The 27,407-nt window shown below is 35.2% G+C and overlaps 1 protein-coding gene across 3 annotated transcripts in view; it reads left to right on the plus strand.

Annotated features, from left to right (window-relative positions):
* Positions 1-25,747, plus strand: part of DUS2 (dihydrouridine synthase 2) — a 28,982-nt gene extending 3,235 nt beyond the window's left edge. For all 3 annotated transcript variants that reach the window (XM_075040278.1, XM_075040280.1, XM_075040279.1), the window contains exons 3-16: positions 1,178-1,223; positions 2,758-2,849; positions 3,747-3,790; positions 4,532-4,596; positions 7,377-7,420; positions 10,635-10,700; positions 14,052-14,122; positions 14,625-14,711; positions 17,655-17,823; positions 18,779-18,900; positions 21,522-21,665; positions 22,874-22,961; positions 23,612-23,685; positions 24,924-25,747. In XM_075040278.1, coding sequence (XP_074896379.1) covers positions 1,178-1,223; positions 2,758-2,849; positions 3,747-3,790; positions 4,532-4,596; positions 7,377-7,420; positions 10,635-10,700; positions 14,052-14,122; positions 14,625-14,711; positions 17,655-17,823; positions 18,779-18,900; positions 21,522-21,665; positions 22,874-22,961; positions 23,612-23,685; positions 24,924-25,161 — 1,350 coding nt within the window. In that variant the 3' untranslated portion in view covers positions 25,162-25,747. The remainder of the gene's footprint in view (positions 1-1,177; positions 1,224-2,757; positions 2,850-3,746; positions 3,791-4,531; positions 4,597-7,376; positions 7,421-10,634; positions 10,701-14,051; positions 14,123-14,624; positions 14,712-17,654; positions 17,824-18,778; positions 18,901-21,521; positions 21,666-22,873; positions 22,962-23,611; positions 23,686-24,923) is intronic.
* Positions 25,748-27,407: the final 1,660 nt, after the last annotated feature.

The raw sequence follows: 27,407 nt of genomic DNA on the forward strand, positions 1-27,407 counted from the left end.
GATAAGAACAGTTTAATAGAACAGAAAGGAAGAAATAATAATGATAATAATAACAATAATAAAATGACAATAATAAAAGGATTGGAATATACAAGTGATGCACAATGCAATTGCTCACAGCCCGGTGCCCACTTTGTTCCTGAGCTGCGATTCCCCCCAGTAGCACTCCCCCCAGTTTATATACTGGGCATGAAGTCACATGGTATGCAATATCACTTTGGCCAGTTTGGGTCAGCTGTCCTGGCTGTGTCCTCTCCCAACTTCTTGTGCCCTTCCAGCCTTCTTGCTGGCTGGGCATGAGAAGCTGAAAAATCATTGACTTTAGACTAAACATTACTTGGCAACAACTGAAAACATCAGTGTGTTATCAACATTCTTCTCATACTGAACCCAAAACATAGCACTGTACCAGCTACTAGGAAGAAAATTAACTCTATCCCAGCCGAAACCAGGACAGCAGCTAATACGTTATATTGGCTCAAGCTGTAGCCCTTTGTCAATTGAAGGTAGTCAGTTTGTCTTAAAGCTCACCTATAATCAAGTTGATGAGATGCATAAGAGAAAAGGACTCAAATGGTGTTCTTAAAAAATTGAACTGCATAAATCTGCAGTTAGGCTAATATATGTAGATTAAAGTTCTGAGTTTCTTCTGAAGGAAAGTCATCAATTCTAGAAGAATGATGACTGTATGTTTGTTCTACAGTAAAGGTCAACACAAAGACTAATTTTTTCTTTTAACAAATGTAGAGAACTGTTAAAACTCAGGGTTAGGGTAAAGAAGTCTTGGAGCCTAATACTGCTGTTTTGTTCACCTATGTGCTTGGCCAGTACAAATCTACGTTAATTTTTGAGCTGTTCTGTTGCTATAACATTATCTTCCCCTTCCACTCTAGGTGGCTCGTTCTGCTTTGTTTCCAGCTTGCTAGATAGGTACTTAAACAAAATGGTTCTTCTAGAACTATGTAAACATATAATATTCTTATGTTCATATGTTTGATTTGTATTTTGAAACTTCAGTTGACCATGTTGTATAGTTAAACTCTTGTTTTCATTTGCATTCTTTTTCTGTATTTGGTATCCCTAGGTAGATATTCTTATTTAATAAAATGGGAACTGTTTATAGCTGGGTAGTTTAAACACTTCAACTCACTGAGATATTTTTATTCTTTCTTCTCAGGAGCTGATTGATATAAAGATGCTGCAGTGTAAGAGGGTTATAAATGGCAAGTATAGCATTTCTTTTGTTAATATCTAAGCATTCTTTTTTCAAGTTAAGAGAAAAGATAATTATTTCTCTGGAGTAATTTTATAGTGATTACAATGAGGCATCAGGACATATAATCTCTCTAAACTGTCTCTAGGGACTTAAAATAAGCTTTTGAAGTACTACCTTCTTACACCTGTCTGCTGCTTTACATTTTCAAACTTTCAGTTTCCCTTCTTGAGGAATTTCAATAGTTCAGTTAGTGTCCCTCAGGAAAACCATAAATGTTTTTGGAGGATAGGGCTGTAACTGACAGTTTTTTATTCTTTTTAGAGCTTTAATGCAAAGTCTTTCTGCACCATTGACTTAGTTTATTACAAGGATTTGATGAGGTTTCTGTTAAACAATTTGACAGAGGTCAGGTTACTGGCTGTGCAGATATAGGCCTTTTAAAGTGAAATACTTTATAATTTTAGCTTCTGGAAGTATGTCTTTCTCTTTTTATCATGAAAAATGGGATTAGTGTTGGAAATCCATTACTAATATTTCAGCATTATGATTCCTGGCAGCAGGTGAAAGAAACTAGTAGCTGGAATAGACAGGACATTAATGTTCCAGTGCATTATTGAAAATGTTAAAGCTTTTAGTTTTATGTGTGTTAAAAAGACAAATAATAAAATTGGAATTAACAGATAACACTCCTCAGTTCTACATACTCGCTTCAGCCTCTCTACTGCCTTCGTACGCTATTATAATAAACAGTAAGGAACTCTTGTTTTGATTTGGGTTTTTTTTGGTGTTTTTTTTTTTTCTTTTTCCCAGAAATTTTACATGTGTATGTGCTAATATGAAATCTAATTTTCTGAGCAAAACTACTAAATATTAGTTACAAAGCCTTTTAATTTTTCAAGAAAAGTTTGATAGTGTCCAGGAAACAAATTCATTTGGACTGCAGTAGAGGCAGTTTCCAATCATAAGTCTTTATCAATGTTAGCTGTTTGTGACATTATAATATACACACCTTTTAGTCTACTTCAATAAGGAAGCAAGACATACAAGATCTCACTGTTTATCGTTCTTTTATTAACTTGAGGTCCATAGGCTAGATCTGGCCTAACATGATTTTCACAGACAAGTTCTTAAAAAGATATCTTTGAGACCTCCCCAGCTAAGTGGCATGAGAAACAGCTGTTTGTATGTCCCTGCTGGGGAATGGAAGTCCACTACAAATCTACTTTGCCCTCCTGCTCCCTCCTAAAAATAGTACCGTTATGTTCATTCTGGCTGATTCATCATTAGATTTGTTCTGGTGCTGATGCTTTCCCAAGAAACAGGCTGGGGAATGATTAGGGAGTACTATGGGAGGGAAACACTAACATGCAAGAAATGTACTGCAAGGACATTTAGGAGGTAGGGTGCCATTAGTTCTGCTGTTCATGGAAGACTTATTTGATAGCATTTCATTTATATACAAGTTACATAGTCAGATGAGTTCCTTTGTGATTACATTTGTATATAATTTGTCTGTTTTATCTGCTTCTCATTTCATATAGAAGTACTTGAAACCGTGGACTTCATTGCACCTAATGAAAGAGTTGTTTTCAGAACTTGTGAAAGGGAGAGGCACCATGTTGTCTTTCAAATGGTAAGAAACCAACCACAGATACTCTTCTGATAACATAGTTAAACAAGGTAGTGCTAGTAATATTAATCTAAGTCTAAAGCAGCGCTCTGTATTGCAGACTATCAATTTCTTGATGCTTCAGGCAGAAGTAGAGTTTCACACCAAATGTGTTGCAGAATTTCTAATCTGTTGTTACACATGTGATCAAGATGCTACATTATAAGCTCTCCATACAGAAGTTTTCAGAAGAGGTGATTAAGATGAATACTGTACTGTATGACAGCAGCTTCTTTTTGTAATAGGTATCTTTGATGTTTTTCTGAACATACAGATACCAAAAATAAATTATGCTGATGTTTGATCACATGTTTAAGTCTTGCGCTGTCCTGTAAACAGTCTCACTGGAAAGACTGAAAAAATGGCATTGTTTAGTGTTAATAAGAGAGGATTAACCTGTGCGTTAGCATTGCACAAATGGATTAAAGGCTGGTGGAGAGAAAAAGATAGTAATTTGCTCTTTTAGACCACTCTGTGTAGGACAAGAGATGATGGGAGTTGGAGGGAGGGAGAAGTGTGGACTGCATCAGATAGTAAAAAGACCTTTTTCAGTGGTAATGGTAGCCCTGGAATAGGCTGCTTGTAGAGTTGTTATTAGTGGAGCTTCTTAAGAGCATGATAAATAAATATCAAATGGTGATGGGCTAAGAACATTTGATACTACTGTAGGTTAAAAGGGTGGACAGACCTCTCCTCTTCAGTGGCTGAATCTACATGCTTTAGCTGTGCTGTGGATGGGTATCTGTTACTTTATACTAAACATTAGGGCAAATATAGTTATACACGTGTGCAAGTGAGCATGTAATTTTTAATTAATTTGATGGTATTTTATAGTTATAAATCCTCTTGTTTTACCAACAGGGTTCAGCAGATGCTGAAAGAGCTCTGGCAGTAGCTAAGCTTGTGTAAGTCATCTTCTCTCACCGCCTTCCCACCATGGGTTTGTTTAGGGTTTTTTTGTAGAGAGGAATTATTGTGGAAGACAGTTTTTTATGATTGAGAGGATCAAGGTGGGTCTTGATAGGACCAAGAAAAGTTCTGTAGGACCTGCACAGTAAAGTACAGCATCTCAAAAGGCCAGTGGTATAGTGGTGTAACTGCAACTTCTGTTTAAAATAATTCTTGCTCAGCAGCTGCGTAAGTTCTATGCTGGGCTTGATGGATTTTTGCTAGTGCAGTGTGTCCTTGATCTCTCCAATATGAAATTTCCCTGGGTATTGCCCAGCTGCAAGTATGACCAATATGCCTGAAAATGTCTCCTACTGTTTGTGGTTTGAAACCCCCAATAAAGTATTGTGCAGAAATGAAAAGTGTGTTTCAAACCTTTTAAAAAGGTGTTTTTAAGCCTCCATTTTAAATAGATGGACGTTTCAATAGGACTTGCTTTAGTGACAGCTTCTGCACAACACTGGTCATTGAAACCTGTGGACAGACTGATCTTCAGACTGATGTTAAAATAAATACGTAACTTATATAAGTGAGAAGCTAAAAATTCAGAAGTTCAAATGAAAACTTAACCTTAAATTCTTATTTAAGCCTTAATGATGATAGAACAAGTTTCCTGGTAAGATGTCTATTTTCTGATTCTTGTTCTAATATGCTGAAAAATATTTCAATTGTTCAATTGTTTCTTTCTTCTCTTTCAGAGAGAGTGATGTAGCTGGTATTGATATCAACATGGGATGCCCAAAAGAATATTCTACTAAGGCAAGTGGACTTTGGTTACTTTTAAATAAGCTTTTTCTTTCTTAGAGGTGTGGAATACATGTTCAAGTTTTCTGGGTTGAACAAATTCAAGCAGTAAAATTTTCATGCAGATAAACTTGAGTTTATTTTTTTGCAATAAACAGAAGAGTCTTGAAGGTGTAATGGCCCTAATACAGTAAAATAACATACTCTATTAGAAATCTCCCTTAAGAATAGGTTTAGTCGTGTAATTAAACATACCATATCCTTAAGTGGGTAAGCATGTATTAAGTTTGTAAGCTCAGGTTAGTGTGGACTTGTACCATTGAGCAAGTGGTGATTGTATTTTCTGACAGGACAACCACTGAATATTGAGGAGAACGTAGTGAAGTTGTTAAATTGTATTATTGTACAAAGTTAACACTAAAACTATTTAGAATTCTGAAAACTCTGACAGGCTATGTCATATGTTGCATTTAAAAGTAAATTCTGTAAGACAGGATAAAAGAAAGTGTTTAGTTTTGGGGGGGGGTGTCTGTTTTCCTGAGGTCACTAATTTGTTGAATGAGTGAAATATGTTCTGCTTAGCCTTAATAAAAATAGGAATCACAGTTTGTCATCTGAGCAAGTAAACATTTGCAACATAGCAATGCTGAGTTCAATTCTTGGTCAGTTTTAAGTGGGAGGAGGGTGGATCAGTTAAAACTTGATTTTTTTAGTCAAGCACCTGTAATTCTAAACTAGTCCACTATCTGTGGCTAAAACAGAGCAGTCAAACTGGTTGTTAGCACTGTTAAGCCAGTTACTGTATAGATAAAGTATCAGTAAATTAGACCATGGAGCTCCATTTTGATGTCAGATGTTCAGGCAGAATAGATAAGAGAAATTTTGCACTTATTGTCAAAGAAAAAGGAACTTCCCATCTTTAAAGACTTAAAACTTCATTCCAGGGAAGAAGCCTGGCTGTTGCATTTAAACTTTCTATCCTCTAGTCTTTGTAGCATTGGCATTTTTAGCATTTGGAGCAAGTTCTCTGTCATGTGAAGCTGTAAAGCTTAATCCTTTAAACAGAAAAAATAATATAACCACATAGGCAGTACTTTTACTTCCTAATTCTGTGTTACCCATCTTTACATCTGGAAGCTTTTTACTGATCTTTTACTAAAGCAAGAGCACAAATGTAGATGGTAACTTGAGATCTGCCTTAATTCCTAGTATCACCGTAAGCTTTTCTAGAACTTATATATTTTCTTTTGGCAAGCCAAGTTGCCTGTGGACCAAGGAAAACTATTTTTTTTCCCTCTCCCCTTTCACAGTAGAAAAAAATACAATAAACTGTCACAGAATTCTAGCTGGCACATAAATACATGGCTGATTGAAATGTGGTATCAGGTGCATGAAAGCAATGTTGTTAAAATGGGGAATAGTAAAGGCCAAAGCTGACACTGCCAAACATACCCATACCTTGCATGATGTCATGACATTGTACAGACTCTAGTCCACATAAGTATATTGTCCTCCTTTCTCAGTTTTTCAGCCAAGAAAAAAGAATGCTTTGTCTAAATGGATTTATTTTCCATTAATGGAACATATCTTTTGATAAAACTACTTGAAAAGGGTTTATTTTAGATCATATTACCTTAAAGAAATAAAAGGACAGACTACATCATGGAGTTCTGGAACAGAAGAACCAAAGGGCCCTAATGACAGTACATAGAGCATGTAAGAGAGGGCTGGTGTTTTTTCATCACAAAGATTGCTTTTCCTTTGGAGCATGTGAGGTGTGTAAGAATGCTGGACATCTTTCAGGTCTCTAGTATCTTTGCTTTAACAGTTCATAGTGTTTCAGCCTGGGTCTGACAATGGTCAGTGTTGAAAGTACCCGGTGATGGTGCAAGAAAGGCATAGAATGGATCAATTTATGGGGGGATTTTCTGTTTCAGTACTACTTAGTTTTGTAGGTTGGCTTGCACTCTGAAGAATATAACTTAAATTATTCTAATATATTCCATCTAACTTGTGAATAATTTTACCCACATATATTTCTAGAGTTTTTCTGTTTTAATCCCATTAACTTTTTTGTTTCAATGATAACTTATGAAGATGACATTCTTTTGAACTCAAATTTTAATTTCCCCTGTTCTGGAGTCTTTTGATTTATGTATTTAGATTCTGTTGTTTCTGAACTTCCTCTGTTTTTCTGCTTTTGAGATAAAGTGGTATTACCAAGGAACTGTAGTCATGTTGAGGACATGTCATTAAATTCATAATGGTCTGATGATGTTTCCAGTAATGGTTTTTTTTAGCCTTTATTACTTTCTTCTGTATCATAACTAATTACAAGGGAGACTTTTTTATTCTTCCACAGAATCATAATTAAGAACAAAACACCAAAACATCCACCCTGTATTAGTGTGAAAGATCAAAAATTCAAATGCTGGTGAATCGTTATTTTCTGACAGTAGTTTCGGTCAAAAATGTTCATACAATTTTGAAATTATTTCTTATGTCTGCCTGTTGGCCTCTAGATCTATATATGCAGATGAAATAGTGCAGAAAGAACAGCTAAAATATTAAATTGTTAAAGTGTTCATAATTTGTGTTCAATACAGCCACTTAATTTGTCTTAGCCTGTTTTTCTAAATGTAGTGTGTAGACAGAAACTACTGACATTAAGACCTCTCAAATGTGATGTGTAATTTCTTTTTTTTCTTACTTTTGCTGTGGTCTGCTATTAGGCAAAATAATTGAGTTGAAAAACATGTTTGCCTAGTGTGTAACAGTTTCTGTATATTTCCCAGGGAGGTATGGGAGCAGCACTGCTATCTGATCCTGACAAAATTGAGTCTGTAAGTATCACCTGGTGGGTTTTGAACTGCCTTGGAAAGTATTATGTACTGTGCTCTACTGGAAGCAGGAATGAATGCACAGAAGACAAATTTGTAAAAGCTAGAGCGGAATAATCAGTTTTAAATGCTGGAATTAAGGTTATGGATAAATAATCCTGATTTAGTTCTCCTTGTCATTGTCTGGACTATAAAATTGCTACATTCTTCCTTTTCAGCTTAAAAACTTTCACAATGTGGTGCTATATTTGCAGAGGGAGGAGTTTTATGTGCAGATGTATCTAAATCTGCATAAAACCCTATGTGAACTGGTATGAAAAAAATTAAGAGATATATATACATCTATTTATATGCAATATAGATAGATATGTAATATGTTTTTTTAATATATATTTATTTTTTTTTCCCAAGGACTTCTAAGCTTCCGGAGATTAAACAGAGTTCAGATGTTGCTCTGGGTTTCCAGGAACATACTTAGCATATAGTTCTATTATTTTCTTTCTGTTTAAAGGCCTGATTCTTCATAGTTCAGATGAGTTGACTGTGAACTTTGTCTTGCTTCTCCTTAGCTTTTAGTTGTTCACTGTATCCTCCTTCAGAGTTCCTGAGGGCAATTCTAGTTTACAGTTCACCTCTCAGTAATAACTGAATCATGGTACACAGTGGCGAATAGTTCAAGGTAGTTATTCTGTATTTCTTGTACTATCAAAAGTATGCAGATCTGGACAAAACAAAAATACCAAAAGCATTGCTCTGCCTTTTTTCATGTGGCTTTTGAGTGCGGTTTTTTTTAAGGATTCTTTGTTGTAGGTCAGTCTTTTGAAGAGACCAGACTCTTTTCACTTATCTCCATGACTCTTTCTGAATGATAGCTAGTGTCTTCTGATCGCTGCAGTTCATGCCTTTTCCTTCTGTCTAAAATGGATATTGAGTCAGTCTTTTAAGTTCTTCCTCTTACTGTGATAACACCATTCAGCTTTGTAGGCTAGTAGGACTTAACACAGTTTCAACAAGCTGATCTATTGCTTATTTACTATTCTTTGTAAGCTCAGACATGAAAACAGGTTGTTCTGCGTCATTTATTTCATTCTCTGAGGACATGCCATTAGAAGGGCATGTCATCAAAGATATAACCCTGATAGAGTGTTAGTGTTTTGCCAAATGTAAGAATCTCTTAGTGTCAAGAGCCACATCGTTAGCTAAGCTGTATAAACTGACTATTCAGCAACTGGAAGCATTATTAATTGTGCCAAAGCAAGAGTTTAAATAGAATAGACTGGACCTATTACTCTCTCTTTCATGATGAAAAAAGCAAAAGTACAAGTGATCCAGTCTTGATCTCAAAACATTTTTAGAGAAGGTTGGTATCAGTCTCATTTTTTTCAAAAGAGAAAGCAGAATCGGTTAAGTGTGGCAGAAAGTCAGCTAACAATACAGGCAACAGAACTGGAATCAGAACCTGATTTTTTGAGGCCTGTGTGGTAGTCCATGAATTAGGTAAGGTGGGTGGTACCATCCAGAATTCAACTGTAATTTATGAAGCATGAGGTGACAAAGGCTGAAAGAAAAAAAAAATCAGGAGTGGAGTATTTAGTAGGCTAAGAGTAAATCGGGCAAAAATATTTCTCGCAGGAATGAGAGACAGTTGTAAATATGATTGTTATCAGCTTCCCTTCCCCTCTACAACCATTACGTTTTGTTTTGACCTTCAGAAGAGCAGGAAATTTGATGTTCAAAAATTTGGAATTGTTCTTTTCAATTTAAGATATTAATAGGTAGCAAAATCTTAGGCATGGAAATTACTCTTAGCCAAATGCAAAGGGATAACTAAACTCATAGCCTGCAAAAGACATCTGTAATTACAGCTCCAGATCAAGCTTTTCATATGATTAAAAAGTGTAGGGTTTGGTTCTCACATTGGAATCCTTAATGAGGCTGACACTGAAAACTTAGAAGATTTGCTGATGATGCTATTGTAAGAAAAATATTACAGTGATGATGTTTGGAAAATGATGTCACTTTAGTTTGATTTATATGCAAAAAAATAATAGAAATTAAAAATACTGAAGAAAGGGGGTTTTTAGATCATTTTTGTGGATCCTACTGTTTTATTCGAGAGAACACTACTGAGGAAAGATTTGAGTAGACAGTGCAAGGTGACACTAATTACTTGCCAGCTCTTCTCAGTGTAAGAACTTGTGGGTGCTAGCTGTAACAGCTCATTTCTGTATTGGGAACCTATTAAGTGCAGTAACATTAAACAAAATTCAAGTTTCATAGTATACACAACTCTGAAAGAAATAATTTACCTGTAGTTCTGTCCATTTTATACAAGGAATAATATGCATGATACTATCTCAAGAAACAGTTGAAAAACATGTATTTTTTTAATAATAGTCAGGATCAGCTGGTTTCCACTCTTTTATTTAGAGAGCTATTGGATTTCTGGTACTACTTACTGTATAGTTGTACAGTGATTTAAACATGTATAGGCCATTATATGGCGCTTTTAAGTATGGTCTGTTGGACTTAAATTCAGCCTGTGAAAAGGAGATCCTTTCCATAGCTCAGTTCTTACATGGTTAAACTAACAACTGGTCATTTGTCTGCTTATTGTGAGTTTGTTTTAATGAATAAAATGTGCTCTGTGTTAAGCATGGAATTCAGTTTATGATTTTTGTTTTCTTTTAGAAGATTCAGTAACTTTGCTTGATATTGCTGTCTCATTTCCATTTTGAAGGCCATCTTCTCTTTAAAAAAAAAAATCTCTTTTTAGGGAATACTTACATTTTAGTTTTCATAAGAAACTGACAACTCGAATATAAGAAGACTGTGAAAACAGTTGCATGAAAATGAAAAACTTTTGCACTTTATTTTGAAATTATCAAAGTTTACTGGTTACTTCATATTAAAAACAGTGCTGAAACTCCAGCGGCAGTTAATTGCTATGTATAAATCCAGTTAAAATCAAAAAAGAAGTGGAAATAAAAGTGGCTTAGTCTATAAATAGTTTTGTATATCTTCAGATAAAATTATATACTTAATTACAGACTGCATGTGTCTATCTAGCATGTAAGATTCTTTATAGACGAACAGTAACGAGTCTTACATTGTTCTGATTTCTTTATATTTTCAAGAGAGAAAGGAGGAGAGCTTTATTAATGTCACTGTTGTGATCATGGGTTTTTTTGTTTTGTTTTGTTTTTTTGTTTTCCAGATACTGACTACCCTTGTTAAAGGAATTTGTAAACCAGTAACCTGCAAAATCCGCATTTTGCCCTCAGTAAGAACATAAATCATTATGCTAAAGTCTTTAGTCATTGTTTATTTCTGTGATTTAAAATCAATTAGAATATATGGCATTCTAGTATATTGGCATTTTAAATCTCTTATTATGAAACAGCACTTGGAATTATAATTTCTGTCTGGGATGCTGTCATGACCTAAAGGGTTGTCTGACCTATGGGTGTATAGAGATCATGATTGTGGGTTCGTTGGATTCCGTGATACACAAAGACACAGAGGCTTTTATCCTCTAAATTTCTCAACTTTATTACAGAATACCACAAAAATCACCATAGCAAATATACCTATGATTAATAAAGTTATAAATATATCTATCTCAAGCTATTGCAAATTATTGGTAGCAACAGTCAATAGTATAACAGCAATGATTAATACTGCAGAAATCAATTATAGCAACAATCAATAAGAGCAACAACCAAGTAGGTATATACTACTACAAGTTACTACAAACTTATCACTAGTGAAGCAAACTTATCAATAATATAACAGCAGATACACTTATGATAGATTACTTACATGCATATCTATATGTTCTTAGTAATAATACCTGTATCAAGTACATTAGACAGATCCCAGAAGGGGACCCAACCATCCCAGAAGTAGGAAGATGAACTGAACCAACCCCAAAAGTAGGCCCAGAGGGGGACCGATAAAATAACAGACAGATACTCACTCCAAAGATGATCTGTGTCATGGAGTTTGGAGTCAGCCAGGCATCCCTGGCAAGAGTCCAAGATCTTGTAGAAAGTTTGTGCAGAGAGTTCAACCTGTTTAGGAAAAGGGAAAGTATGTGCAGTATGGGAAGTTCTCTGAGAGAGGGAAGCTCCATTATGGATAAAAATTAAGTCATTTTTAGGTCATAGAGACACAAGAGGGCGTAAGACATCACCCCTCGAGCAGCCAGTATATGCTGTTAATTCCTGTTTTTCACCTGGGGCAGCCAACAGATGATTGTTTTCTGTTCTTTCAGAACAATTTTTATTTTTTCCAGACTGTTTTCCTGTTATTGCAGTTAGAACAGCCAATGGCAGTTACAGATTCTTTCTTTCTTAGGGTGTTTTCCCCTTTTTCCAGACTATTTTTTACCTTTTCAGATGATAAGCTGCTGATATGGTTCCTTGGTTTTGCACTTATCGGTGGTATCTCAGGATGTCTCTGGTTTCTAGGGACCCAGTTGCACTTACCAGGGGTGCTTCTGGTTCACAGGCCTAGTTCCCAGGTTAATGGTTTTTAGGCTGGCAGGCATTTTCTCTCTTAGCATTTTTCAGAAGATATTTTCTTCTGTTCAGTAATTTTCCCCTTCCAACCAGGTTGCCTTTCTGGCTGCTCACATCAGATGCCAAACCTCGTTTCTCCTCTCTAATTTAAAAAATCAAGAAAATACTAGACATTATCTGTCTAGACACGGTTTTATTCCATTGAACTGCAAATGCAGATACTTCTATTAAAAAAGTGTTTTAGTCCTGTTTATTGTAACCCATTGAGTAAATCCCAAAGCTTTTGCTGGTGGATAAGTATTAAATGAAAATAAAAAGGAGAAATGTGCTCTTTTATTTTAGAAGACAACTGCCAAATGTGGAATTGACTGAGAGTAATATGTGTACATAAGCACAGTGCGATAAACTTTGAATTTCTTGATAGTCTGCTTGAAGTTTAAACTTCAAGAGGGGAAGACCAAGCCCTAATGTTACTTCTCCAACTTCCAACATTCATGTTAACAATGAAGATTTTATTAATGAAATTGTGTTTACAAGATAAACTGCCTGTGCTCTATAAACTACTCATATTCTACAATGCAAGGAAATATTGCATTACTTGATTTCTGATTTACTGTATGTGCTATGACAGCAATAAATACTACAAATGATACCCAAATTAAAAACAACTTCTACAGCCTTTTTAGAAACTCTTTGATAGATTGAAGCACTGAACTTGCTAGCTTATACAAAGAGGCCATAATCTTCCTTCTCAGAAGCAACATCTTCATTGCAATTAGAATTACTTTTTTTCTGGATAGATTCTTGGGTACAATCATTCATTTCAAAGAAATTGTAGTAAGACTGTTATATTGCTAAAGCTGTTACATTTTGTTTTGTCAGTATTTTTCTAGAATTTAACTATTAATAATGTAGCTTCCTTACTGGATTTTTTTTTTCAGTTGAATTCACTACATATTTTTAAACCTCCAGGGGATGATGTGCCTTCTCTTTTAATGACTGGTTATTTTGCAATTGTGTATTTAATTACCTGCCTAGATACCATGATTGCATATGACCTGGATAGATATTTCTGTAGATGGATGAACTGTAACAGCTAGCTATTGTTCAGAAGTCATTTACACATGCACTTAAAATGATTAAATGAACAAATGAAGCACGTGTGAAAAGAATCAGTAACTGTCTAAGATCATTTTGGTTCTGAAGTATTAAATCAAAGAACTGGCACCTCTCCTTTTTATTTTGTACAACTATCCTAGAGCCTCTTTCTTTTTGTTTCAAGCTGCTTTTGCATAATATGTCATCCATCAGAACAGCAGGTGAGCTTCTGTCTCTATGTCCATGCCAGCTGGTAGATGTTGCATTTTTCAAAGACTGAATGTGCTATTTTTGAAATGAGCCACAGATCATTCTCCAGCTTTTGAAAAGAAAATTGGCCTTATCTTTTTTCATTCTCCCTTTCCCCAAAGCTGCGTAAAACAGGCTAATCCAGCAGTGTGCCAAATTTCTTTCCGCCTTTTAACAGCTTAACTCTTTGAATATATTCTGGGAGCTTCCCCTTTTTCCCCTGTATCTTTTGATTCACTGGTCATGTACAAATATCATTAGAATTTTTTAGATACTAGTTAACTTTTTAAAGACACATCTGAGAAGAATATTTATAGATGTGTGACTGCATGTTATGTTGACTTCAGAAGGCATCCTCTTATTAAGATGCATTTTAATTACAATTTACAGAGTAGTCATTAGAGAGGAGTTGCTAATCAAGTGTTTTGTATCATTTTCAAATGACAGTCTAAAAATCTGTTGGAAAACATTCTTCTACTACAGAGTATTTCTTACTTTGTTTGAGAAAGTTTGCAATCTATAGTTTCAAGGAAGTATTGAAAATGGATTCTTATTTTTGCCATAATATGTAGTTCTTTAATTGAAGTATATACTAAATGATTATGCATATTGGGAGTTACTGTTGAAATACAGGAATCATATCCCTCTTGACAAAAGCAAAGACTTTGAACATTTGTTTGTACAATTATTGCATGATAGTTATTCCTTTTTTTTTTTTTTTTTTTTTTTCAATTAAACCCATGTCATTCTCTCTTATCCCTCAGGTTGAGGATACTGTGAATCTGGTAAAGAGAATAGAAAAAACTGGTATTGCTGCCATTGCAGTCCATGGAAGGTAAATTGATTTAGGCAAGAGAGTCTTAGATATTTTTTTGGGGTTTTTTTTTTGTTTTAGGTTGCTGTTGAATGTAGCGCGGTAAGATATGACTAGAGAGTATACTCTATACGTAATATGTGTTTCTGATTTCAACTGTCAACTAAATTGGTGGTGTAGAAAATCAGGCCAATAATTAGGGAATTGAACCGCTTGCTGCTATTTTTCTAAAATTTTTGTCTCAAAGACCAAGTAAAACAAAGATTATCTTGCATACTCCATATCTAAAAAATGCTGCTTATCTGGATATGGAATTATAGTAACAATGTTACAAAATATATTTGATATGAAAGAATTCTCTTGTGTTTCAGGAAAAAAAAAGGAAAATTACATCAAATATATAAAGTAAATAAGCAGAAATAAGTATGTCCGAATAATCTTTGAGTCATGTCTGCTGTGATTCAGATATCTACAAATTCCATAGGAAATCTTTGGTCTTGTCTTTTTTTTGTTTGTGGGAAAGGAAGAAGGAGGAGAGGCCTCAGCACCCTGTCCACTGTGATGTGATCAAAGCCATATCTGAAGCAGTGTCCATTCCAGTAATAGCAAAGTAAGTTGGACTAATTAGCTCGTTATTGCCATATGCTTGTACCTAACTTAAGATTTGCAAGTGCAGGAGAAAGATCCTTCATGTAGGGCGACCACAGTGTTACCTGTTATTAAAGATCAAATCTCAATAGATGTAGCAGTGACAAAAGTTGGCCTTGTGAAATGCCACCATACCTCAGATTTTAGTTTAAAAACTCCATGTATTTTTCAAAAAGTACTGCTTTTGTGTGTCACAACCTATCCTATGCAAGTTGTTTCTGATTGCATCCAGCAGTTGAATTCTCTATGCTTTTAAGCCCTGTGCAGTGCCTGGCTATAACCCTACCACTGTGTATGTTGGACACTTGCACATTAGAGATCATCTCTCCTACTGCTCAAAACCAGTGTTATGTTCTGTGGCCTCACATTTTGCCTAAGACCTCCTCAGTCTCCAGACGTATAGACATGATTCCACTGAATCTGTCTGCTTGTATTGACAGATCCTTCAGTAACTGTGTGATAGTAAAATAAGGAGCTCAGTCTCCGGAAAGTTTAGTTATAAAAAGGTAAGTTTTAAGAGCAGCTTTGGAAGCACAGGTAATGAAAAGTATCAAATTGTCCTGAATTGTATCTGATTTGCCTGACCAACAGCTTCAGATGTTTCACCTCTTTATAAGTGTCAGTAGAATATCCTTGGCCAGAGAAGCCATGTCCTTAAATGAAGTTCTCTCTTCATTGGTCTTGAGTTTTCATGGAAAAGCTGCATCTCTGCAAACCATATACTTGGATCAGGAATTTGAGAACTGTTTTTCTGTTCACATTTCTATGTAGAAAATAGTTGAAAGTCACAGTTTTTGCTGTTAGAAGACCTGTACTGGACAAAGGAAATATTCCATGCTGATAATCTTTGTTGATCCACTTTTCAGTGATTCACCCTCTTTCTAGTTTTCAAAATAATTTTTAAAATAATATGAAATTGAAAAACCAAGCAGAATTCATGTTGTACATTGCCGTGAACGCTTTGTTTGCCTAGGTAAAAGATGAGGCTAACAATTTTTCTTAGATCTTATGCATGTCACAGAAATGTCAGCTCTGTATGAGTACTTTCTATGATGTAGAAGTGTGCCATTGAGATATAAAAATATCAGAGCTTTATTGTTGATAAATTGCTTCTAATTAATCCCTATATCAGTTTACTTCTTTGCAAGTGTCCCAACATGCTGAACTAACCTTAACAATCCTATTTTTAATGGTTTCTCTGAGAAGGATATGATCTTTGTTTTAAATCCATTTAGTGAAACTTTTCCCTCTGTTGTGGTTTAACCCCAGCCAGCAACTAAGCACCACGCAGCCGCTTGCTCACTCCCCCTGCAGTGGGATGGGAGAGAGAATTGGAAGGGTAAAAGTAAGAAAACTCGTGGGTTGAGATAAGAACAGTTTAATAATTGAAATAAAATAGTAATAATAAATTGTAATGAAAATAACAAAAAAGAGAGAAATAAACTGTAAGAAAAACAAGTGATGCAAATGAAAAACAATTGCTCACCACCAATCAACTGATGCCCAGCCTCTTCCTCAGCATCGACCCCCCCAGGCAGTTTTCCACCTAGCTTGTATGCTGAGTATGATGTCATATGGTCTGGAATATCCCTTGGATCGGTTGGGGTCAGCTGTCCTGGCTGTGTTCCCTCCCAACTTCTTGTGCACCTCCAGACTCCTCGCTGGTGGGGTGGGGTGAGAAGATGAAAGTCTTTGACTTAGTGTGAGCACTGCTTAGCAACAACTAAAATATCAGTGCGTTATCAACATTATTCTTATCCTAAACCCAAAACATAGCATTGTACCAGCTACTAGGAAGAAAATTATCTCTATCCCAGCTGAAACCAGGACACTGTCTCTAAAGAAATGTAAACGTGCAACTTGGACTCCTGCTTATTAAATATATTTGATCCATGATACTTGATCCCTGCTGTAGCTTACTTGGCTAGTATTTTGAGAATTTTAACCACTTGTACCTCAAGCTTGGTCAAGAAATATACAGGAATGAATAAAAGGAAGTGGACTGGTGCTAAAAAAAGGCAAGACAATTTGAATTGATACAATGATTTCTGGAATGGTACTGTGTTTATGGAGTAATCTTTCATTAGTGCAGGAAGCTTGCTTGTTCTGTCTTCACAGTATAAATGTCTGGTTTTAAAGTAATTTATCATTCTCCGGTTTTTATTTTGAATTTGACAGTGTTTCTACTTTGAAGGGGTAAAGATCCTACTCCTACTTTATAGTTCAAAATCCCAACTTTTATTTTACATTTAAAAGAATTTGCCTAAGGGAAACTTTAAGAGTAAGAAAGGTGTTTTAAGTGTTCTTTGTGCTTACTAAGTGTCTGACTTGCTGACTTGAAAGCAGAGGCAGTACAATAGAAGCAGTGCAGCCTTCTTCTAACTTTAAAGTGCTCTGTGACTGATCCAGAAGTACTACTTGTAGTTACTCTCCATATGTTAGTGCCAGAGTGAAAATGGAATGATGCTGTCCATACTTAATTTGTTTTCAGTATCACTTGTGCCAACACAATTAATATGCAGTTGAAGGTTACAGAACTGGCAATTACAAGGTATCATTTTTCAAACAACGTGGAAGTGATTCTTTGTGAGCCTTATCCATTAAGAACTGTGTGAAAGCACACAGTTTGTGTAAAACACAAAATATATTCTTCCTTCATAAAAACAGTCTTCTATTTTTAAGAGAAGTATGCAGGTAATGAAAAATATTATATATAATCAGTGTTTTAATGAGCCATTGCTAATAAAACTCTCAGACCCATTTGTTCTCTTAGATTTAAGATAATACCCTAAATAGACTGCCACCATTAATAGTGTAAAATCACATTGAAAATACAAGGCTGTGTTAAAGTACAAGTAATAGCAAATAAAACTTTCATTATTATAACAGTGATGTTAATTTTTAGTGGAGGATCTCATGACTTCATCAAAGAATATACAGACATTGAGACCTTCCAGAAAGCAACAGCTGCCTCATCAGTAATGATAGCTCGTGCTGCCATGTGGAACCCATCCATCTTCAGAAAAGAGGGTCTTTTCCCCTTGAAGGAAGTCATGCAAGATTACATCAAATATGTATGTTTTTTTGGAAGATCTTACTTGTAGTTAACATTGTTTAGAATTGTTAATCCAAATCTTATTACAGTATCTTAACTCTTTGTAATTTCAAAGATTTAGGCTCTGGGGATATTCTAACATACTGCATATGACATGAGTCTTGCAAATCAACCGCTGCTTCCTCTATTTTATTTTGCTCAGAAAAAAATGTTCAGAAATCTGTACTCAGAAGACAGTTTTTCCTGATCATTCTTTTCTTATGTACCATGCTTTTTAGCACTAGTTTCTTGGGAAAGTTTATGAGGCTTACAAGGCTATCTAAACATGTCTAGAGATTTGAAAAGCTAATGATATGTAGGCCAATTCTCTTGATGTTACAGGTGTGCAAATAACATTGAACAGAAAAGTGAAGGAATAGTAAATAGTTACTGCTAGATTCATTCAATTGCTTTTCACAAATACTGTCAAAAATTTTTAACAGCAGGGAAGCAAAGGGAATGATTTGCCGGTAAAGTAATGCTGTATTATGGTACTATAGCTCCATTAGCTGAGTCATCTATTATATAAGTTTTCTCTATTATTCAAAATACACAATTTTAATGACATAATAGGAAATTAATCAGAAATCTGTGGCTTTGGTCATGTCATCAATTCAAAATTTTTTGGGTTTTGAAAATTTGAACTGCCATTAACTAGTTACTTATTAAAATATCACTGCATTGCTAGTCAGTTATGTAAACTGGTCAACTCTTTCTTTTTAAGTATGTGAATAAGTTGAACTTCTGTTCATGAAAGCATGCCAAAATAGTCAGATTATACTCATGTTCGTGAGTAGTCTTGAATATGTTATTGAGGTAACTGTGCATTGTGGTTTACCTTTCAAAAACGATTTTGAAATTCATCAAGAGACATGAGCATTATATAAGATAAATTTGTTTGGTATGTTTTTATATACTTTGTCTCTCTCCTTCAGGCAGTGAGATATGATAATCACTATACCAACACAAAATACTGTTTGTGTCAGATGTTAAGAGAACAGTTGGAAACTACTCAGGGTAAGAAGCTGCATGCCGCACAGTCCACGCAGGAGATCTGGTAAGCATGTACTTCAGAAACAGGAATTGTACTCTGTCAAACTTGCAAGCCACTTCTCTGTCTGTAGCACTGCCTGGCATTTCATACCTTCAGAAGAAGTTGCAAAAACCCCAATAATAAACCAAACAAAAAATCCAGGAAGTGAGATGTGGAATAATACAATAAACTTTTCTAGGTTTCCTCCATGCTCAGGTTTTAAAGCTTTAACCGTAAAACTGTCTATATATTCAAAATACTCATTTGAGTGGTGCGTAACTGAGTGATAGGCATTTATCCAATACTTGCATTAACTGATTAAGAAAAGTTTCAGCATTTTGTAGTGTTAGTCTGGAGGTTAATAGTGTGGAGTTTGTCTTCTTCCAGATATAGTTATTTATTTGGACTTTTCCTTTTGCATGTGGGGGTTTTAATGTTACTGGAATATTTATGACAAGATGTTTGTTTTAAATGAACACTTAGAGATAAACTGAAAACCATGTATGAAGGTTGCCTGTATGATAATTAAATGTATTTCTTTTGTGCTGCTTTTCATACCTGAAATATCCTAATGAACGATGACAACGTTTTTGAGGAAATATAGCAGTCTAGAGGAAATATAGTGTCTCAAAGGGGAGACAGAAAAAGAAGAAGGAAAAGTTTGAGAGAAACCATAAAATAGACATATGATTAAAGAATTCACACAGAACGGAGGGGAATTCAGGTTTGGACCCATACCAAACTGAACAAAATAAAGGTCTGAGCTTGCATGTATTATATCCACGTTGTGTGCTATAATTATCCTTCTGATGGAATGGAGGGGAAGAGAGTCTCTGTTTTTATAAAATAAACAGTCTGAAACTGTTTGTTATCTTATGTGTATGAAAATGGATAGAAATGTTGAAAGCTTGAAATATTTTGTAGATGGAGTTATTGTTTTCTAGCAAACCCTAATCAGCATTCTGTTCATGTTCAAAATGAATGGAAATGCCTGCAATCCTTTTGCAGTTTATTGCAATTTACCAATTTGGCTCTTTATAAACACTGGTCCATGATTATTAAAATACAGTGAAGGGAATTTGTATTTTATATATAAAAGGAGCTAGCATACATTATTCATAAAGGAGCAGTGGAATCCATGAACAACATTTAAATCTTGCAAGTTACTTTTCACTTTTGCAATGTAAATAGTTGAACAATTTTTACTACAGTAACTTACTATCTATTTTGCTTATTGTTTTCCAGTTTGATCTTTTACAACTTCAAATAACTCTTAGCCAAAAGGGTGGTGGTGTTCTCTACTGCATGAATAGTAATGCATAGTATATAAAGAAAAGAAATTGTAAAGTAAGAGTCAAGCCTTTAAACAGCTAATTACAAGAGTCACGGTTTATACACGTAAACACTGGGTAGAGGTCTAGTGTAAAACTTTTGGGTCTTAACAACTAGTTAGGGGCTTCCAAAATTGAACATAATCAGGTTTTGTGTATGTGATGCAATACCAATTTCAAAACTGGCTTAAGCAGTGTACATGCATGAGACAGGGACAGAGAGCAAGCCACTTGAAAATTTATAAAATTGCTTTCTATCAGCAGGCTCAGTCTTTTAACCACTGTTTTAAACAGCCTGTTTAATGTCCAGATAACTGAAGGACATTCAGTTATTTAAATGCACCTATACATTTTCAGACAAAAATGTTACTTAATACTGTTGTCTTCTGGTGGTGGTGGCATGTTACAGCCATTTGAGGTTTTAACCTCAGCACTGAATGCAGAAGAGCTGCATTTCAGACAAAAAAAATTACCTAACAGTACATAATAAGTTGTCTTCTCTTAGAAGCATCGGTTAGCATTATTTACCTTCATTGCTTTTCCACTTAGAGCCTTGGAGTTGGCTTTGTGGCTGGAATTAATTTTGTCATTGAACAGCCTCATACCAATGAGCATTCTCATAACAGTCAGAAAGTAAAAGTTTTCTTATGCTGCAGGTTTTTTTATTGTTATCATCTGCAGAAAATGAATAGCCTCAGTTTTTCAAAGTAGATGCAGCCTGCCATGGATCTGAAATTTAAAAGGATTTGAGGCTCTTGCCTTTGACCCAAATCCTAGTTGCTTCCTCCCTTGTATTGAGGCTTGTGAATAATACTCTGAAGTCAGAAAATCTGAGATTTTGAAGTATTCAGATGTTAGAGTATTGCTTATAGTATTTTTAAATACTAAAATTAGAAGAAGAATCTATTTCCTACTTTTCTCTCATATTGCCCTTTTGGAGCTGATGTACCAAGAGTCACTCGGAGATGTTCTTTGCTGATTCATCCACCTGCAAGTTATTAATTGAGCTAGTAACTTGAACATTGCAGGACCTGTATTTCTGATTAATTCTGCCTGGACTTTCAGGCTGCAAATTGCACGTATAGTGCTGGAAATGAGAACATTCTTTTTCTACTTGTAGCTCAACAGTATTTGATAAGAATTGAAGGAGAAACAATATAATGTCACTGTGCAGAATATAGCCACACTTTCATGTGATTCTCTGTACATATATACTCTAAACAAAATTGATTTCTATACTTACTTTTCTCTATCTTAATGTGATACAAAAATTTATAAGCTGATCTCTAATACAAAGAAATTGTGATTGAATAGTGAAGCCTTTGAAATGGCTGACTTCTATGAAGAAACAACAGCTATTTTCGAAGCAAAGAAAACATCTTTAGAAACTGAGACACAAGATGAAGATGACCAAATGGAAGATCCAGATGTAATAAAAATGGCTGTTAGATTTGACAAGTAAGCATGCAAATTCAGTTTTTCACTGTCTTGCATCTGTAAATAAAAACAGTGAATTTGTCAGTGCCTTACAGTTTTTTGAAAATAACAATTTGCCTAATGGTGCTTACCGAGTGAATTTTTATGAAGCAATTTGTGTACATCATTACCTAATCACTAGCATCACTACTCTTCCTGTGCTATTTGGATGTTGTAAGATGTTCTTTAGTTCCAGGCCTCCTGAGACTGCTTAATTCTCTCAGTTAACTTATTAAAAGTGCTGAGTGATCTTAAAAGAAATTCAAATATCTGTACATAGAAGAATGTGAGTATAGAAAGATAGAGAGTTCAGTTATTTTTAGTGAAATTTAACTAAAACACTATACTTTGTATAGAAAAAGTCCTGCACAAATTTCATAATACTCTTTTCTAAACAGATAACGTGTGCTCATCTGCAGTCTTCTAAACATGTTCCACTCATAAGGTATTCCTTGAAAAAACAATTCATGGAGTTACATACAATATTATTTTAAGTAACCTTTGATTATAATCTGTGAAGCCTATAGAATTGCTGTTACTTTCCATGTTATACCCGTGTTTGCTATTTTTGCTATGTTTGCTATTAAGTCTGTCAAACAGCTCAAGAAGAGTGTGATATAAAATGCTCCTCAAATCCAGTCATAATGCTTTAATATTTACAGCATATATTACCTGACTCCCTGAGGACTGAATGCAGTGGTTTTACAGTATTTTTTTTTTTCTGCCAAGTACGAGGGGCTGTAATTCTGCGTCAGTAACTGAATCAATGCCTACCTTTCCTACCCTTTTTTATTTGGTAACTACTATCTCATAACAGAAGCAGCTTCTTTTCTTTCTTCTAATGTTTAATCTTATATTATTGCTTATAATAAGCAGTGCCAAACTGTATCTCTATTCTGTGTCATATATTTAGTTAGACTCTCCTTTCTGGGAAGTATCTTTTCTCTATTTGTGTTACTACAGGATGGGAATCTTTGGGAAGCATTAATAGAAGAGTTTAGGTTTTATTTTAGATGTTATGTCAGACATATTACTTGAATTATCTAATAAAGAAATAGCATTTTTCTCATAATTTGAGCAGTAAAATTAAACCACAAAGAATAACTGGTAGGAGTAATGTAATAAGCAGCACTGTCTGTTTTAAAATAGAACTCTGTGCACAGTTGTTGACCACAGATTTTTCTGTCTAGGCGAGAATATCCACCTCAGATTACTCCAAAAATGTATCTTCTGGAATGGTGTAGGAAAGAAAAGCATCCTCAGCCTGTTTATGAAACTGTAAGTCAATGAAGAAACCCTTTCAAACCTCTTCCTCTGCCTTGTCTATGAAATTAAGTATTTTAGGACTCAAGGTAGTGAGAAATTCTGCTTCCCAGTCTGGCATAGCTCTTGAGTAAGCAGCTTCAGAAATGGTAATACACTTATGTATGAAAATAGCAGCTTATTTTATTAGAAAATAAAAATTTAGAAGTGAGACCTTCAGTCTGGTTTTTATTCATGTGTGAAAGAACTTGCTGTAACTACAGGTCATTACATAGGAATCCATGACTGACTTTATTTTACTACTGTGTAGTAAAAAATTTGGATTCAGAAATCATCTGATTTCTGTTGTTTTCTCTGTTGTTGCACACTATTGTAGGTAGGAACTATATGGGACAGGAGCAACTGCTTGGTTAGATGGGGACATTATTTGATTATTTTTTTTTTGTAAAGCAAAAATATTTGCAGTTTGGACAATTTCTTCTTATTTTTGAATCTTAAATATGCAAGGTTAAATTTGTGGTATGAATTACAGTAATTTTAAAGGTATTACTTGATTGTGGTGTAAAGACAAGAATAACAAGGAACCCTGACAACGTTGTTTGTTCTGTAAATGACATGACTGTTTTTTGACACCCCTCTTCCTTTTAATTCTTTTTTTTCTCCAGGTTCAAAGACCATTGGATAGATTATTCTGTTCAGTAGTGACAGTAGCTGAGCAAAAATACAGATCAACTCTGTGGTAAGCTATCCTTAATGTTTTTTGCAGATGTATTGTAATTGTTTCTGAAATGTTGCTTAAAACTTGGAATGAAAGGATGCTCCAGTTTATTCCAGTTGACTTTGATAAAAGTCAACTAAAAGCTACCTTCTAAAGCTACCTCTAGGAGGGAGAAAGGATTAAAAATTTTTGAGAATTGAATGTGACAAGAGGAAGTAAGCTTCAGCATAATCAAGTAAACCATTACAGATTTTAATTTACTTAGCATGTTAGTCCACAAATTGTATTGGAAGGGGAGCAATTAGGTGACCTGGTTCAGTTGTGTCTGTGAAGAGTTCAAAAACTAACTAAGGGAGGCAGAGGAGAACATAGGAGGAGGTAGTGTCTTCAGCCACTACAGCAGATCCATTCTCAAGAACAAGTCAGGATTAAGTGTCTTTATACCGTGAAGCAGAGGACAGTTTAGTGGCTTCTCAGAGATCACAGTTAATCAACGGTTACATCCAGGGCTGCTCTAAAGTTTCATGATGGTATTTTATACAATCATCTGTTAATACTGGAGCTGACTTCAGGCATTTGCACCTAAGTTGATCTTGATTTAACTGCAAAGCTTAAGCTCAGCATTGAACATTTTAAAGAGGACAAATGCACACAACAATTACTGGTGTTTACAGCATTCCTGTTCGGAGACTTTAGGAAGTTAAGCTCAGCTGGTATGAAACTTTGAGAAGAAAATGTTTTCAAATACTGAATTTCACAAATGTGTAATCTGCAGTCCTGCTCAGAAATGACAGAATTTTTATTTTTATGGAACAGTTCCCACTTCTGTCAGCATCAGTGAACTTGTACACCTGCCAGAGATTATATTTGGGCCTGAGTGTCGTTCAAGAAAAGTGATCCTTCAAAACCCAGTTTTGTTTAGTGATCATATTTGTAAAAGTTAACTTTCTGAGGATTGCAACCATTTGGGCCAAATATACATTGACTTCATACCTTTGAAATGAACAGTGTTTGAGACACAAGACCTAATAGAAACAGATTTTCTAGGAATGTTACATCAGGAGTGATGCATCAACATTGACACCTAGCAAGATTCAGATAATTTCTGGGACTGACCTATTTTGTTCTTCTGCTGTGAGATGACTACAAATGCTGTTTATTTCATGATGTTGCATCAGAGACAGGTAATTGATTGTCTCTTGGCAGTGTTAAGACTTCAGTTTCTACTTTTACCTGTGCTCTGTCTGCTTGCTCTTCAGGGACAAGTCAAAGAAACTAGCAGAACAGGCTGCAGCTATTGTCTGTCTGAGAACATTGGGTGTCCCAGAGGGAAAGCTGTGTGAGGGAGAGACTCACCTGATTAACAAACGCAAGAGGGAAGACCGGGAGTGCTTGAATAACAGAGACCATGGAGAAGATCTTTCTGAGCCTTCCCATAAAAAAGCTAATTTTATTGCAGAAACTTCTGACATGAATGTGCCTAAGATGCCACGATAGCATGGAAATTAGAGGTTTCATGCCTATGCAGCTACAAATTAGCTCCTATTTGTATATCTTGCGGTTCACCTTTCATTTGTATTCTCTTGAAGACAGATAAATTCCCCAGTTGTGAAAAATGCCAATGAGATGTTTACTGTTCACCACTCGCTGTCCCTACGGTGCCTTTCAGACAGGATAAATTAGCAACTTGATTTTAAAGAACATTGAGAAGATTATCCCAAATAATAAATTTTTTAAAAATACCAGATATTTTGAAAGCAATTTTGTCATTGGTTTTATTGCTTGGTTTTTTATTTTTACAAGTCTACGGTGTGCTGCTAAGAGATGTATGAATCATCATCCATAAGCAGATGGATTCATTATGGAACTATGTAGTTAATCAGAAGAATTAATGTAGGAGAATATCAGTAGCCAAGTAGACATGGTTTTGTCTAATGAGTTTTATGCATATCTTGTAAGCTTTATTTACACCCATCATATATCAAGAAAAAGTTTTTTGCAGAGAGGACTTAGAAACTATAACACTAAGCATGAAAATAACATTCCTCTTTCATAATTTCTACTACATTTTACACTCCAGAAATATGACAATAGAATTAACCATCCTTTCCTGGTCTTAGGTATTACAATTGTGCCTTTCCAGTAGAGAACTGGAGCCAAGCCTGGTAGCCATGAATTTGTTGAATGAAGGCACTTTGAGCTGTTTTGTTCTTTTGAACATGGAAGTTCTAGTAAATGTCTACATGTATATTACCTGCAATAATGGGCATCTAAATATGGCCTTGTGTGTTTGTTCTTGAAATGTGACCTAGTTTGCTTTCGTATTTAGCTGCTGGTGATACTGGTGGCCTTAATCAAAGGCTCGAGTTCGCTTCTTAATTTGCCATCATCATAACTTCCTATTAAAGTAAACTATTAGGACATGCTGTATGCCAAGAGAGGATACAAACCTAGTCTGATTTCATGGCAATCCAGCTGAACTTGTCTGATTTCATTTAGAGTTTTGAATCCCCAAAAGAATGTCTTAATGGATTAGGAGAATTCAGGGATTTTGGTTATTAACAGTTTACTGAAACAGTGGCTTAGTTTCCCTCAACAGGGTAAGGCATCTTAAGATTATCAATTCTGGTCTGAAGACAGGGATATCATGCCATGATCTCTAAAGTATTTGGTATAAAGAATATACAAAATAAAATTCATTTGGATGTAGTTCATAAATAGTCTTCCTATTTAAAAATTTGAATCTTTTTCCTCAAGTGATAGTGCCAGCGTTAAACCATTCTTTTGCAATGGAAGAACAGTATCTCACCAGATAATATTCAGACTTACGAAATTAAATACATGTGTATTCATATTTAAAATGTCTGCTGTTTAAATCAGAGTAATTTATAGTAAATGTATACAGTCTAAGAAGAAAGTTTTTCGTGTTCATTTTGTACATTGCAGTAAATGCAGTTAAATATACTTAGATTTGATATAACTTTAATGCTAGAATTTTACTCTGAAGCAGCAAAAGATTTTGCAGTATTAATCAGGAATTTCAGAAGTAGCCATTTTCCTATTGAGAGTGCTATCTGGGTATCTTGTTTTTGTCAGGACTGTTTGGAGCCATCATAGAATAATAGAGAAAAAGTCATTCTTAGGTCCTGCTAGCAGTGTGGCTTGCAAGGTCTAATATTGTAGAATGTTTGAGCTTGAAAGGGACCTCTGGAGATCCCATCTGGTCCAACCCCCTTGCTCAAAGGAGGGTCAGCTAGAGCAAGTTTCCCACAACTGTCTAGCTGGGTTTCACATATCTCGAAGGATTGAGACTCCAGCCACAACCTTTCTTGGCAACCTGTTCCAGTGTTTGATCACCCTTACAGGAAAAAAAAAGTGGTTTTTTTCCTTCTTGTGTCTACATGGAATATCCTTTATTTCAATTCGTGCCCATTGTCTCTTGTCCTGCCACTTAGAAGGATCTGGCTTCATCTCTTGTCATCATTGTCTGTCTAAAATTAAAATTGAATCTTTGGATAAACCCCAATTATTATAGGTGGTGGTGCCTAAATACAATGTGGACTTGTATGGCAGCAATTACTATGGGTTGGTGGAAATTACAGTGGATTGGGACCAATTTATAGATAAACCAGCCATGGGGAGCATGTAATTTCTGTCTTGGCTCGTAGAAGAGTCATTATGGCATGCCGCTCCCCCCCACCCCCCAAAAAAACCCCCAAAACTGAAAACAATCACTCAGGAGA

This window comes from Buteo buteo, chromosome 11, assembly GCF_964188355.1.
Source record: "Buteo buteo chromosome 11, bButBut1.hap1.1, whole genome shotgun sequence".
In the NCBI taxonomy this organism is placed as follows: Eukaryota; Metazoa; Chordata; class Aves; order Accipitriformes; family Accipitridae; genus Buteo; species Buteo buteo.